Raw genomic sequence first — 15,618 nt, 5'->3', positions numbered from 1 at the left:
AATGCTAATTAATGCATCATCAAAATAATGAGACTGACCATCCCCAGCACACACATACACAAAAATCCTTACTGGTTAATTTGATTACATTCCATAACATACTTAATAGTAGACGACTAGATAAAAACAGCTGTGAATAAATAAAACCCCCACAACAAACATCGGCCAGTTTCCCACTAAATTAAAAACAGAATGTATAAATTAATACTATAAATAAAATAACAAAATACTGAAACAAAATAATTTTTGTTTCATTTTAATTTGTATGAATAGCAAATAAATTAAAAAAAAAAAATATACATACCTCCTGAAACTAACTATGTTGATTTTATACTAGTCAAAACGATCTGTCGATGACTGGCACGAGTGTGGCTTGCATGTGTCCAATATGAGGAGTTGTCGAGTGTTGTTGTTGTTTGGTCCACAGACACGTCAGATTAAATGGTGTACTTTCGCTGTTGTCATCCAACCATTCTCCGTAGCAGTAATCAGTACATTGTCTGGCACTTTCAACATGGATAGCACTCGTGGGCTGATAACACCATTTGATCATGTGAACTTTCAATGAATCTTGATAGCAAACATTCTACATATTTGGGTATGGGCTTATTCAAGGAGATGGGCCTATTTCTTTAGATGGGTAGCACTCATGGGCCGATAACACCATTTGATCTGCTAAAAATGGGAGTGGGCTTATTCAAAGGCACGGGCTTATTTCCAGTCTAATACGGTAACATTCACTTGCCATTGTAACCATACATACAGTATACCATGTAGATCTAGATGATTTTTCTTTCACCTGATTACTGACAAAAAACTCTATATAATTATATTAAAGAATGTTGGCATTTTAACTCACAAGAAATAATATAACAATGTTAAAAAAAAAAAAAATCTTTTAAATAATAATAGTGATATTTAATTATGGCTCCAAGTCCCTTAGCAGCAGAGCCCTATTGTAACTATTAAAGAGTTCTTCTGTATTATTCTAGCAAGGGGTGAGATGTAGCCCGGGCCCCAGTGGTAAAGTGTTGGCTTGATACACGGTTGATCCGAGATCAATCCCCGTCGGTGGGACCATTGGGCTATTTTTTGCTCCAGCCAGTGCATCATGACTGGTATATCAAAGGCCGTGGTATGTGTTATCCTATCTGTGGGATGGTGCATATAAAAGATCCCTTGCTGCTAATCGAAAATAGGAGCCCATGAAGTGGCGACAGTGGGTTTCCTCTCTCTATATCTGTGTGGTCCTTAACCACATGTCCGATGCCATATAACCATAAATAAAATGTGTTGAGTGTGTCGTTAAATAAAACATTTCCTTTTCTCCTTCCTTATTCTAGCAAAATCTGTTTTTGAATGTGTTGTGAAATTTTAGTGGAGCATGCTTATTATCCAACAGGCATAAAAAGATGGGTCTCGTATGAACTTGCAACTTACTGCTTAAAACTCCTGAAATTTGGCAGTAAGATAGAAATATGGCTTACCCAATAGATATCAAAATTAGAATAAAATGTGAGTTTGCGTATAGCGACCACTGTAAAACATGCACACAATTTCACAATTTTTCTGCTGGTTTTTAATTCAGCTATTTCTTGAAAACACCTGTAATGACATGACTGCCAGTTTGCCATAAAACAGACAACAACATTGGACATTAAAATATACTCATTTATTTCAACCTGTTTGAAATAAATGGTGGCCATTTTGGATTTCGTTGTTTTTCTCAAAATTTAAGTCACTGACATGGTGATATTTTCAGGGCAACATGACCAGCTGGTCCTGCTCATCACAAAAGTCTGCGGGAGTGAGGAAGTCTGACAAAAAACATGGCCGCCATGGAGAGATTAATCATGTCATAAATTTCAAAGTTGCTCAATTTTGATAACTTTTTCTTACTGGGACGGTGTGTGTGTGTGTGTGTGTGTGTGTGTGTGTGTGTAGAATTACCAAATTTACAAGGAAATGGGTCATAAATATGTTCTAGCAGATATGAAGAAATTAGTTTACATGCATTTTCCATATAACTATTGTGAACTTCACCCCCTCCCTGGGGACATTCACAAATTATATATGCTGGTCATCTATTTGCCTTTACATATTTGAATACTATCCAGGTATAGCATTTTGGGCAAATGAGCTGGCCTAAAACCTTTTCACTATGCATTTCCATAATTTTACTCGCAATATTAGTTGTAATCCATGTAAAAATATGTAGTGATTCATTTGCAACCCTATATACCAAGCTGTTCAGGGCTGTAGCTAAGATTTTCAGATTTTAAAAAATACTGTAAAACATGAAAATAATGTGGGTATAAAATAATGCACCATCTCAACAAGGACAGAAATGCATGTATTAATTAATGCGAAGACCGTAAGTCAACTTTTTTCCCCAGTTAGCTTGCATGATTATCACGGTAACCAGTCTATGAGTTCAACTCAGCTATGAGCCAGACGTTTTCTGAAATGGCTCTGTTGATAATTAGCTGTGAATGCAAGGCAAGTTTTACAATGAGCCATTCTCATGTTGTCAGAACAACTGACTACCAGTACAAGTATTCAATGCCATTAGTTAGTTGGGTTACAATTATGCAAAGAGGAACTCTCTGTTGACTACCTATATACTCAATGCCACATTTAACTCAGTCAAACTGAGCTACCTATATAGAGGACGCTAAACTTTATTTTTATACCACAAAACTTGTAACGATGCGGAAGTACGTTAACGTGACCAGTAACGTGAAGATAGGTTTGCCAGACCCAAGCAGAGTGTCAACTCCCGAGAAAGCTGCCCGGATGGAGTCAACAAAACCATAATAGAAGATAGTAAAACACCTGAAACTATCGTCAGTCGCGGTGGGGTTAAACAGAAACGAGTGAACAACCACTTTTCTCCTGAAATGAGGGCCAAGATAGCCAAGTATGCTGCAGAGAATGGCAACACTCGAGCTGCGAAACATTTCAGCAGTTTGTTGGATGTCAGTCTTGGAGAAAGTGCTGTTCGTGTTATGAAGAAAGCCTATATTGCCGCCAAGAATAACAAACTGGCTGACATTACAGAACTATAGTACACAAACAACGTGGACGACCTCTGTTGTTAGGGGAACTGGACAGATTGGTTAAAGAGCATGTAACCGCTATTCGCGAAGCAGGTGGCATTGTAAACAGAAATATGGTTTTGGCCATATATTGTCATTCACGAAAATAAATCACTTCTTGCAGAAAATGGAGGGCCAATTAAGATTGATTTATCTTGGGCAGCTTCATTCCTAAAAAGAATTGGATTTGTCAAGTGCAAAGGTACTAAAGCTGCGAGGAAAATGCCCAGAGATTTTGAAAAACAGAAGGAAGAGTTTATTGAAGAAGTAGGGAAGAAAGTCAAACGTAAAAAAATCCCCCCAGAATTAGTCATAAACTTCGACCAAACTGGTATCAAGATCGTTCCTGTATCCAACTGGATCACAGGGGTCAAAACAAATTGGTATTATTGGTTTGGAGGACAAACGAGAAGTCACCATGTTACTAGGGAGTACAGCAGCTGGTGATCTTTTACCACTGCAGGTCATTTACAAAGTCCTCACAGAAAAATGCCACCCACGTTTCAACTTTCCCGAAGATTGGCACGTGACCCACACAGCCAATCACTGGAGTAACGAAGATAGCATGCTCGATTACGTTGACAAAGTACTGGTTCCGTAAACAAAACGTTTGAAAAAACAACTCGGTCTTCCAACGCGGCAAAAGTCAATTGCCATCTTTGATGTGTTTGCAGCTCACAGGTGTGACAGTTTTTTACAACTGTTATACAAGCGTGGTTTTGAGGTGCAGTTCGTTCCAGCCGGGTGCACAGGAGAACTTCAGCTGACGGATTTTTCGGTCCACGGTGATTACAAAGTTGCATTAAAACAACAGTTCACAAACTGGTATGGTGATCAAGTGGCAAGTAAGTTGAAAAGCAACAAAGACTTGCGCGTTGACTTGAGGATTAGTGTCCTAAAACCAATTCATTTCCGCTGGATTCAATTAAGAAAGACACGGACTGTATCAAGTGTGGTTGGATAAAATCAGGTCTGTTTGACATGTTATAAGACAATGATTGAATGAAATACTTTTGTGTTCCTTTCCGAGATATAACTGGTACGTGTGATTTCTGTTTAATTGAAGGTGTTTTCCTGTTGTGCTTGACATTTAAAATGAAATAAAACACCCATTTGTTCACCGTTTAGGTTCTTTGTTTTATTTACTTTGCTTACGTTACCAGTATTTTACAAACATAAATGTGTTGTAAAATTAATGCGTCAGATGCCTTCACACATTTTTCGCATTAGTTTCTCTCGCATATTAATTTCATGTTTTACAGTATATAATGTTGAGTGGGACACATGAATTCTTGCAACCAACGAGCATGGAAAGCGCAAGACACTAAGGGGGTCTGGGGGCATGACACCCCCCTCCCCCGCCCAGGAAATTTTGAAATCTAGAGGCTCTGAAATACCATTTTGCAGCCATTTCAGGAGGATTACATACTTAAGGTAGTACTAAACCAAATAACTTCCGGCTGGGTCAAAGTTCGAGGTGCACCCAACTTTTGATAGAGAAGTGAACACCACAAGTCCTGTGATTGGTTATAAATGTGAGTGTGTTGGTTGTGAAAAAAATTAGTTTCATCTGGGCTAAAAATGTATGCAATTTTATTTCATCTAGTACCACTGTGTCAAGTAGCCTTGTGCTTGGAACATGAATGGGGTACCTGTAAAAAAAAGTACTCAAATTTTGTGCGGAACTAGGGTAGTCATAGACGCTACCCGTTATCTCAGAAATGAGCAGCTTGACACCCACTTTTTTGTGTTTCACTTTAAGGGTGAGGGGTGGTAGTATTTATATCCGTGGCGTTTATGTCGATTGATACGTTGCAGTTAGGAGTTTTAGCCACATATGTTACTATTGTCGTCTATGGGATTTGATTTGGTAGTATACACCCTTAAACGTCAATATCAATAACCAGTAATTGTCTATTATTTTACTAATTTCCCCCTCCACTCTTGCCTCCCTCTCTCCCTCTCTCCCTAGCTACAGATGAATTTTACTTGTAGAATGCAGAAAATTGCATTTCAGGACATCTAGTTTTCAAAATGTTAGGGGGAAAATATCCCTGAACCCCGTAAAAACTTTGCTTTGCGCCCTCGATCTCAGTCAGCCCTAACATGTAAATAGAGGGAGTGAAAGAAGAAGAAATCACTGGCAGTTGTTCCTGTGAAATATTGTACTACTAATCCCCAAACAATATCTGGGTCAAACGGCGATAATATAGGTTAATTAACTACACTTTGAAGTTTTTGCGATTTTTCTTTGATATTTTTATCAACGTGTAGGATCATTTTATAATTTACGATTATTACATCCTCGATGCAACATTGTATTTGCATGAAATAATTTGTTTAAGAATTTTTGAGACAAAATTGTAAACAACTGAACACTGTTTCAGGTTGTTGCCTGCACAACGGAGTGCCTGCCCTGCTAAAGCATGTGGTCCAAAAATTATTGTTATTTGAAAAAAAACATATTGATCACCAAATTTGTTAATAAAACATGCGTTACCTACTCTGAATCTATTGCAAATAATTATACTATGGTAATTTTCACATGTTATATATGTCCATACCTACCAATTTTTTTTGTATGTGTGTTGCATAACACAAAAAAAGGACTGTGTTGATGTTCTAAAAACCAGCTGATATTGTTGCATGGAAAAAATTGGAGCTCACGATGAGGGTGTGTGCACCCCCGACGAACTCACACCCATGAGTACAGGCCTGATGTAGTAATTATAGGTGCACAGGCTCTTGTTTTGTTTTGTAGGGGTTGCAATTAATTGAGCTACAAGTCTACAATTTTGGTTCAGAGGTTTTCTCATTGACTACTATAAGTGTACCACATTTCATTAAAATCTGAGACGGTACGTCCTAAAAGTGATTGATCTTGACATGGAATTCCCCATAATTATTTTGCAGGCAGTCAACAGATACTTACACACTACCAGTAACAATTTGAAAATATTTTACCACTGCCTTAGATTTCAACTTTTACAAGGGACCACTTGTCTACGATACGTTATGGTCACCACCATGCAAAAACCTATTGATACCAATACCTCAGAACCCATACCACCTAGGCTCATTGCTTTTTTTAATCTAACTTAGAGGGTAATGAATGTAATTATATCATTCACAATACCAAAAAACTATTAGTAGATGGATTTTTAAAATAAAATAAATGACATATACACATGTATAGACAACATATTGAGGAACAATGCTGCAATGACTATTGTAAGTTGTACCATCTTTTTGCTTTTGTATCATGCTGTTCTCAATAAAAAGTGGAAAATGTATGTCTATTAATTGTCTTAGTTTTCAACTTTTAATAGGGACCACTTGTCCATGATACATTATGGTGGCTGTCGTGGATTTCGAAGATGGCTGCCACACAATAGGTATTAATATCAATATTTCAAAATTCTTGCCACCTGTACTTGCATTTTTGGGGTCTAACATTGAGTTTTCAGGTAATTAAAAAAATTAGATGTTTAACGACACCCCAGCACGAAAAATACATCGGCTATTGGGTGTCAAACTATAGTAAATGTAAACATTAAATGATGAACCACATCAATATAAAAATTCAAAAGTGAAATAAAAACAGTGTAAAGAACTGTACGTAAAATACAAATATCACAGATAGGCAAGATTAAAATTTAGAATAAAAGTTAGTATCACGTAGATATTGTAATATAAGTTCTGGATGGAATCGACATGATTCCATAACATTGCTTTGACCAAATATATCTTTTCTAGTTTCCTTGAGATGAGTACACTCCACCAAAATATGACGTACCATCAGAGTACAACAGTGCTCACACTGAGGTGGACGGTCTTTCTTCAAAATAAATGAATGGATCAAGTATGTATAACCGATACGAGCATGACACAAGACTATTTCGTCCTTCCTCCACTGCCTATAGGACTGCCACTCTCCCAAGACTGGCTTGATAGCATGAAGTTTGTTTGCAACCACACCGTCCCAATCATTTTAACATGTCAAAAAGATAAATTGTTTGATACTATGTTTAAAATCAGTATAAGGCACACCAACCCTGGCATGAGGCAAATCCAAAGCTGACTTCGCAGCTGAATCTGCCTTTTCATTACCCCTGATGCCAAATGGCTGGGCACCAAATAAAATACAATATCTTTATTTGCAATGGATAAAAAGACAAGACTTTTGTATCACATATTGAATTAAGGGTGTATATATTACCAAATCAAATCCCATAGATGACAATAGTAACATACGTGGCTAAAACTCCTACCTGCAGCGTATCAATCAACATAAATGCCACAGATATAAATACTACCACCCCTCACCCTTAAAGTGAATCAGAAAAAATTGGGGGTTAAGCTGCTCCAATCTGATTAAAATTAGCTCTACTGGTCTTAAGGCATGATTCAGCTTCATATTGTGTAAAGCTTGTAGATACAAAAGTGAGTCGGTAAAAATTATAAATTTGGATGCAAGTGAATCCTTGATTTCTTCTAAGGTATTCATGCGGGCAGTCTCATGGAAAGTATTGTGTTCAATGGTAAAACTGTAGCACAAGCTACAAAATTCCATCCTGTGATCCATCTGTATAAACAGAAATGTAATCACAGTACCTGTCTTGAATTTCCATTAAAAATTGAGGTAATTAATGCAGTTATATCAATAAAAATATCACTAGATGGATTTTGATTTTTATACAAATAACGAAATCGAATTACTCAGAGGAAAAAGTGCAACGTTACTTGTAAATCTTTCCATCTTTTTACTTTGGTATTATTCTGTTCATGGAAGAAGTTTCTACTGAACAATTTACTTCAAAGGGATCTATTTACATGCCCCTCTAGTGTCACATCCATTCAGACTCTTGTAACATACTTTACCAATTCACTGCAGGCTTTGGAAGACAAAGTTAGGGTATCCCAATATCTGAACACTCACACCACCTAGGCTCCCACAGGAGTGGGTGCACGTTGTTTACATTGTTCACTGGTGACTCATTATTAGCTTGACAAGCACACCATTTTGAGTGCTGCAATGGGACATATTGGGTGGGTGGAATGGTTTCCACTGTCTTCCTAATCTGGCATTACAACACATTCCTTTCTTCATCAACATGTTCCAGGTCACTGGTCTTATCATTTTAAACTAGTTATTTAATGTCTATGGTTGACACTTGGTCAAGAGTGAAAGGAAACCTGTTGCCACCAAATAGGCTACGTCTTCCAAAAGGAGCAAGAGATGTCTTATATGCATATTGCCAAGGTCTTTGATTATGGATAAAATATACAATACATTTATGTACTTTACAAGCCAAGGTCTTTGATTATGGATAAAATATACGATACATTTATGTACTTTACAAGCCAAGGTCTTTGATTGTGGATAAAATATACGATACATTGATGTACTTTACAAGCCAAGGTCTTTGATTGTGGATAAAATATACGATACATTATGTACTTTATGATCACAATGCATAGTGACACATAGAAATGAACTTACTTATTAAGCAGTGACCAGGATTGGTTGAACCTTCACCAGGAGTAGTGTAGTTCTCACGACACATTTCACACTGATCAAACCTCATAGAATCGTTCTTCCAGTAACCTTGAGGACATGGGACACACGATGCACTTGTTTTATTGTACTGTTTTCCTTGAGAACAAACAGCTGAAAAGAAAAAAAAGGAGTCTTTGTTTAGTAGCACCTCAGTATATATGGACTATCAGCTGAAAGATATTAAGGCTATGTAACTGCAACAGTTGGTCTTCAGAATTAGAAATGAAACATGCTACTTCAACATGGGCTACTCTTTCGCAGTAGATGCTGCACCCCACATTCATCAAGTACAAAACTGCCAACAGGGTTCAGGCATTTTAGACCATCACAAAAAATATATTATTCATACTTCACTTTTGTAACATGCTTATTGGCTTAGCTAAAAAAAGATGAAACAAAAATGAAAACACCCCCAATGAAACAATTGTGTACATAGACAAAACCACATATATATGTTTTTCTGGTTTCTGTATTCCACGAGTGTATTTCCTGCCATCTTCATAAATCAAGGCTAATATTCGTTCCTCGTATTCAGCCTTGATACACGTAGTCAAGATTACTGATATCCACTACTAGCGCCCACTATTGGAAGAAAATTTGTAACACCAAATATGTCCCTTACACGATGACATCGCTGAAACATCACAGCATCGGTAACATGTGACAATCTTGAAAGCAATATCAAAAATTAACCGCCGGACGCTGATGCTGCCATCTTTGTTTACAATAACAAGGGAATCTATAAGGAGTGTTGCGATTCGTTGCAATCAGATCTCATCGCATCCAATGAAATTTAAGCATTTTGTGGCACGATTTCTTGACGACATGTATCAAGGCTGAATATGAGGAATGAATATTAGCCTTGATTTATGAAGATGACCGCTGACATGCAACCCGCATTACTGATGCCGAAGACAGAGGGGTTTCCGGCAGGAAATACACGAGTGGAATACAGAAACCAGAAAAACATATATATGTGGTTTTGTATTTATTACATACCCTACAATGTTTTTTATTTTTTATTTTTACCAAATAATTGCAAAAACAATGTGAAAAGTGTTGATCTAAAAAAGGGGATTTCCCAGTTTGCATAATCATGTAAACCAGGCCACTTGTATACCTATGTGGACCGCTGAACTACTAATCTTTACACTTAAAGAATCTAGTGCTTGATAAACAAGCGAAATAAAAAAACAAAAGTGAATGATAAGAAGCATATATTTTTAATAATATTGTTTACAAAGGGGCTTAAATTGGTATAAGCACAATAAAATACATGTATCATCAATTCACAAAAAAAGAGAGAATGTTTTCAAACAACGTTTCATCAGAAGAGAGTAAGTGTTGACACATGTTTGATTCGCTGTGTCAAGTTGGCAAGTTTGTGAAAAAAAAGAATTTAAAGGTAAATTTCTATGGATTCAAGTTTTCTGTGGAGTCGTCATGTTTTCTTTTGTTAATGTTCATAGAGTTGCTTGTTTGTGAAGAAAAGTTGAAGTTTATATTGAATGTGCCTCCAGAAATGAATGCACCACTGAATAGACCGGTTGTCATTTCGTCCAAGTTGGGACTTGTGTGCGACGAATCAATCCGTGGATGTTTCGCTGAATTTATACTTGGTGTAGTGAAACGTGAATTCTTGGGAATATTTAGTGACTGTGATGAATTATTTCCTGTTAAAATGTTGCACATTTCTTTCTGCATTGGGACAGATGCTACAGCATAATTATTAATACTGTTGACGTTTTTGTGTCCGGACAGCTGACAAATAACTGTGGGCTCTATGCCGGCATGCACTAGTTGAGTACACGATGATTTTCTGGCACTGTGATTAGTTTTTTCCCCTACCAATCCTGCATTTTTGGCCATATTTTTCATTATCTTTCCCAAAGAGTTGACACCGAGGGGTTGCCTTTTGAACCATATTTCACTGTCGACGTGTCTTGTATAATTTATTGCCAAATAGAATGGACTGTCCGCGTTCGTGGTGCCAGGTGGTCTTCTGTTTACATAACTTTTGTAAATGTCAATATGGCAACGATTGGGATAGCTAGGTGATATTTCGAAAGGATTTTGGACTGAAAGCTCTTTAAATTGGTGAGTACTATTTCCATCTCTTGTTTTAGTATCACGCTCGTTAAATTCAAGATACTGGTCGCCATTTTCATCACTTTTGAGTTCAATGTTCCCCCATTTTATCTTTCTATTTTCATCTGACCCCCTCAGTCCAAAAATCTTTGTATTGTAGTACCATAACGTGTTGAGTAATGCTACTGGTGAATGTTTGCCAAATTCCCCCTTTTCCCACAAAATGTCTTCTTCCTCTCTTGTCAGTGGGTCAGCTTTATTTGGCCGGTTTCCTTTCCCCTGTTGTTTTAATTCTTTTCTACGCGAGCATAAAACTTGACGACTGGTTTGAAATTCTTTTGCCTGAAGGATGCTAACGGGATAGTCGATTTCGCAAAGATGTCTATCAAGGGCTCTTTGGTATGATGTTAGTGTATCGGGCTCGTACTCTGATCCGTCCGGTTTTTTCAGTTGAAGTAACCAGGAACCGATATAAATATCGAGATGGTCGGCCATAATTTCTTTTAAATTTCTGCCTTCGCCAGAACTTAAAAGCCATTGGATAAATTTTTTGGCAACGCTCTCGTTTTTTTTTTACTGTGTTTGAGTTTCATTTACTGTCAATATACGCTTTTAAATCTTTTATAGACTTTGTGGCAATGGTATTTTCGTCTACCTGTGAAAGGTCATTGAAGGCAAATTGTCCAAAATCAATATCGTCGAAATGTTCAAAATCATCCCATATATTAGAATTTTCTTCGTCCGACATTGTGACTAGCAAATTTATGTTTTGATAAATGGCTGAAGTACAGAGCAGATGTCATGCACGCGCATACATTATTTATAAACAACTTTATTACAAAATCGATCTGTCTTATTTATTATTGAATACCCCACAAATATTCCATAAAACGTTTAATTTTATTAAAATATATTTGTTTAGCGTTCTTATTTTGAATACGAAAACAAACCCGGTATAACCAACTTTGTTTACATAATATCTGTAAGGAATTCCCCAGTAACGTTGTGCTATTTATAGTAGCGTTGAATACGGTATAGTTCCGGCAATTGAGTTGAATACGGAAAGTTGTATTCAATTCTTGTATTCAGAGTTGTATTTACATAGTAAGATTTAATGGGTATGTAATAAATGAAGAAACCAAGCCCCACAAGAAGGAAACCATCTCTGTAGACCAAAAACTGCATCAAAAGGAAGACTGATCTCTGATCTACACTAAATTGCCTAACAATTTACATGCTTTCTTCAAATGAAACAAACACTTATAGCAACATGCACGGCACATTTCCATATTTACTGATCTGACATACTAAACAAATTTAAAAACCTACCTTCCAAATGTGCATAGATATGTAGCAATAGGTCATAGATAATATTCATGTACTTGCCTTATTTGACACCCAATAACCAATGTGTATTTTTGTGCTGGGGTGTCGATAAACATTCATTCAGGTCATATATTGTATATATTAGGTCAATTTTCTATACTTTTCTTAAACTTAGTATGTACATAAGTTTTTTCTTTTCATATTTTATTTAACATCAAAATGATGGGTACTACTAACACTGCTGTATGACTTCCAGACTGTGTGTGTTTAGCTTCAAGTGATTTGATCTTCATGATGCTTCTAATAAAGTTCTTCTTTTTTTATGTTTTATTTAAACCAATCTGGTATTCCAAGGAGTATGACACTTTATCCAGTCTACTTATAATCTATCTACATGTACCTGTCTTCCTATCATAAGCTTGGTGTAAGTAAAAATATGCAATCCTGGTACATTAAATAAACTTGATGGTTCAGGTACCTTAAATGAACTTAAAATCGAAAGCAAGAACAAGGTGATACCTACGTTTACAGTTATCTTTGTTCATAGATTTTGTGGTCATCGTACCAAAGCCCCCAGGGCAATGCGTACATCTGGTGTTTGAATGTGGTAAGTTGACGTTCTGATAAGTGTCAACTGGACAGTCATCACATTGATTATTTTTAATTTTCTGACCTGCTGTACAAATTGCTGAAAACAAAAATGGCAAAACAATATTTAACTGAGTTTGTGACAATGGATTAGACATCCCTGACTCAAATTTAATTCTGACCCAGTGTGTTAAAGTTTTGTCCTATTGACAAAAGATCAGTGTTAAGTTATCATATTGTTTTTATTAATAAAAAAACCTTAAAATATCTGAGTCAAAATTCAACATTCTAACTTTACAGACACACTTTTATACCATACAAGATTTCTTGTGTAATAAAATGCATCATTTATCATTTAAAATGTTATAATTATAAATTAACAAAACAAAACAACTGTTTTATCAAGTATGATTAATAAAACTACGTGTGAAAAGTTAACATAGAGGTAAATGCCACCAACTGATAGGCAGTACATCATACTCTCCCAGTGTTTCTGCCAGAAAGAAATTTGTGGGTATAGTGCTATATGGAAATGAATGTAACCACAGTCAACAGGGGGTATGGGGAGCTTCCCCCAGAAAGAAAATGGGTTACGTTTAGGGTTAGGGTTAAGAAAATCATACAGTAATGATAAGAATAATTAATTTTGTCAAAAGGTTAACTTAAAAAAAAATCTGTCAAAACATTTGGGTATGGTGCCATAACTGTTTTACCCTCTGGCAGAAACCCTGTCAGTCTCCTTCTGACTTTGATATGTGAGACCAATCAAATTCATGATAAACTTACGAATGTAGCAGTCAGCCATGGTTTTAGAACCAGGACCATTGGTTGTGTTTTGTGTACAGTCCTGACATGGTGAAAATCTCTCATTTCCATTGTTCTGTCGGTATGTTCCACGTGGACAGATTCGACATGTTTTGCTTTGTGCTGATTCAACTTCATATCCTTCCACACAGTAGACTGGTTAAAAAAAAACCCAACATCAATTAAATAGCAAATATATAAGTTTAACAAATTAATTCCATCACAATCATACATGATGGTGACAATCATACTCATAGCTCAGCTTCAGTACCATATATACACCTCGTCATAAATATCACACCACACATTTTAAAGTAAAATTAGAAAATATAAGTTTCGGTTTTTTAAACTACAAGTATATATTTAATATACTACAACATCTGTGAACATAATATCACAAACACACCCTGTTCCGAGCTGCACGTGCATGCTCAGTCGAGCATGATTGATCCGGGGGTCGGTTTGCTAACAATGCAGTATGCACATAGCCTCTTTTGGTGTATGTTATGTTGGCAGACACAGCTAAAATTTGATTTTAGGCATAAATTAAGCTTTATTTTGACCAACCAGTGAAATGCCCAAGCATCCAGTGCCTCTGAACCAAAGATGGCGAATTATTGGTATGCACCAGACTGGTATGTCATGTCGTGCTATTGGAACACAATTGAACATTAATCACACTGTCATCAGCAGGCTAATACGTAAACATACTGCTTCCGGTGAAGTGAAGGATGCACCGAGGTCTGGACGTCCCAGAAAAACCAATGACAGGGAAGACCGTGCCCTCGTACGCCAAGCCAGACGAAGCCCAAAGTCTACTTGTACACAGCTGCGACATGGATGGCATCCATACAACAGAGTGTCCATCAGCACCATCAGACGACGCCTAAATTCTGCAGGATTGAGAGCAAGACGACCAATCAGACGTCCACTCCTCACAAATCAGCACCGCCATGCCCGTTTAGCCTGGTGCCAAGCACGTAATCGCTGGAACCTGAGGACATGGAGAAGGATCCACTGGTCCGATGAAAGCAGATTTTTGCTGCATCATACAGACGGGAGGGCACGAGTTTGGAGGCAGAGAGGCACAGCATATGATCAGAGGAACATTCAAGCTGAGGTTCCATTTGGGGGTGGATCCGTCATGGTGTGGGGGTGTTGTTCCTATGATTGTAAACTTGACCTCATCACAGTTCCCGGAACACTGAATGGACAGATGTACCAGAACTTGATCCTGGACGGTGCTGTTGTGCCTCATTTCGATAACCATGCTCTCGCCACACGTCCAGTCTTCATGGACGATAATGCCAGACCACATCGTGCTCGAGCTGTTGTTCAGCATCTCCAACACAACGCCATTGAGACACTACCATGGCCTGCCAGAAGTCCAGACCTAAATCCTATTGAGCATTTGTGGGACATTTTGGGACATAGGGTGAGAGCAAGGGATCCTCCAGTTCAGAACCTTCAGGAATTGACCCATGCATTGCATGATGAGTGGCATCAGATCCCTCAACAGAGCATCAGATGTCTGGTGACAAGCATGAGAAGGCGTGTAGAACATGTTATCCAAGTGCGAGGCGGTTACACCAGATACTGAGTTAGCCAGTCATTGTGGACCTTACTAGTGTGTTTGACATTAATGAAATGTGAACTGTGTTGTGTGTCTGTTGTAACGACCCCGGCAGCCATACTTATTTCAGTGAACTTTACTTTGCTACAATTAAACCCTCATTTAGTGCTCAAATTCGGTCTTGTGTTGTAAATTTTCTGACTGAACGCTCACATGAGGCCATATAAACAGTTTAATGTGCTTTTCTAAGCACCATTTTTATGAGGCTGAAGATCCAGTTTTACTTAGTGAACAAAATTGGGTGGTGCGATATTTATGACGAGGTGTATACATGGGATGATATTTGTATAAAGTCAAAAAGGACAAAGTGCCAGGCATGGGTTAATGGGGTGGTGGTGGGGGGGGGGGGGGGTGGTGGACTGGTGGGTGTCTTTAGTCACTTTTAATTCTTAGAAAAATATTATTGGTAGTAAACCTAATGAAAAAGTAAAAGTATGTTTTGTTCAATGACACCACTAGAGCACACTGATTAATTAATCATCGACTATTGGATGTCAAACATTTGATAATTTTGACATATA

General features: G+C 37.3%; 1 protein-coding gene across 1 annotated transcript in view; it reads right to left on the bottom strand.

Annotated features, from left to right (window-relative positions):
• LOC121379510 overlaps positions 1–15,618 on the bottom strand; it is a 133,559-nt gene that overhangs the window by 72,690 nt on the left and 45,251 nt on the right. Inside the window, exons 16-18 of the mRNA XM_041508154.1 lie at positions 13,447–13,620; positions 12,596–12,760; positions 8,602–8,769 (exon numbers count right to left, since the gene is read on the bottom strand). Coding sequence (XP_041364088.1) covers positions 8,602–8,769; positions 12,596–12,760; positions 13,447–13,620 — 507 coding nt within the window. The remainder of the gene's footprint in view (positions 1–8,601; positions 8,770–12,595; positions 12,761–13,446; positions 13,621–15,618) is intronic.

Source organism: Gigantopelta aegis, chromosome 8, assembly GCF_016097555.1.
Source record: "Gigantopelta aegis isolate Gae_Host chromosome 8, Gae_host_genome, whole genome shotgun sequence".
Classification (NCBI taxonomy): Eukaryota; Metazoa; Mollusca; class Gastropoda; order Neomphalida; family Peltospiridae; genus Gigantopelta; species Gigantopelta aegis.
The sequence above is the reverse complement of the archived record's forward strand: the minus strand, read 5'-3'. Positions and strand labels throughout refer to the sequence as shown.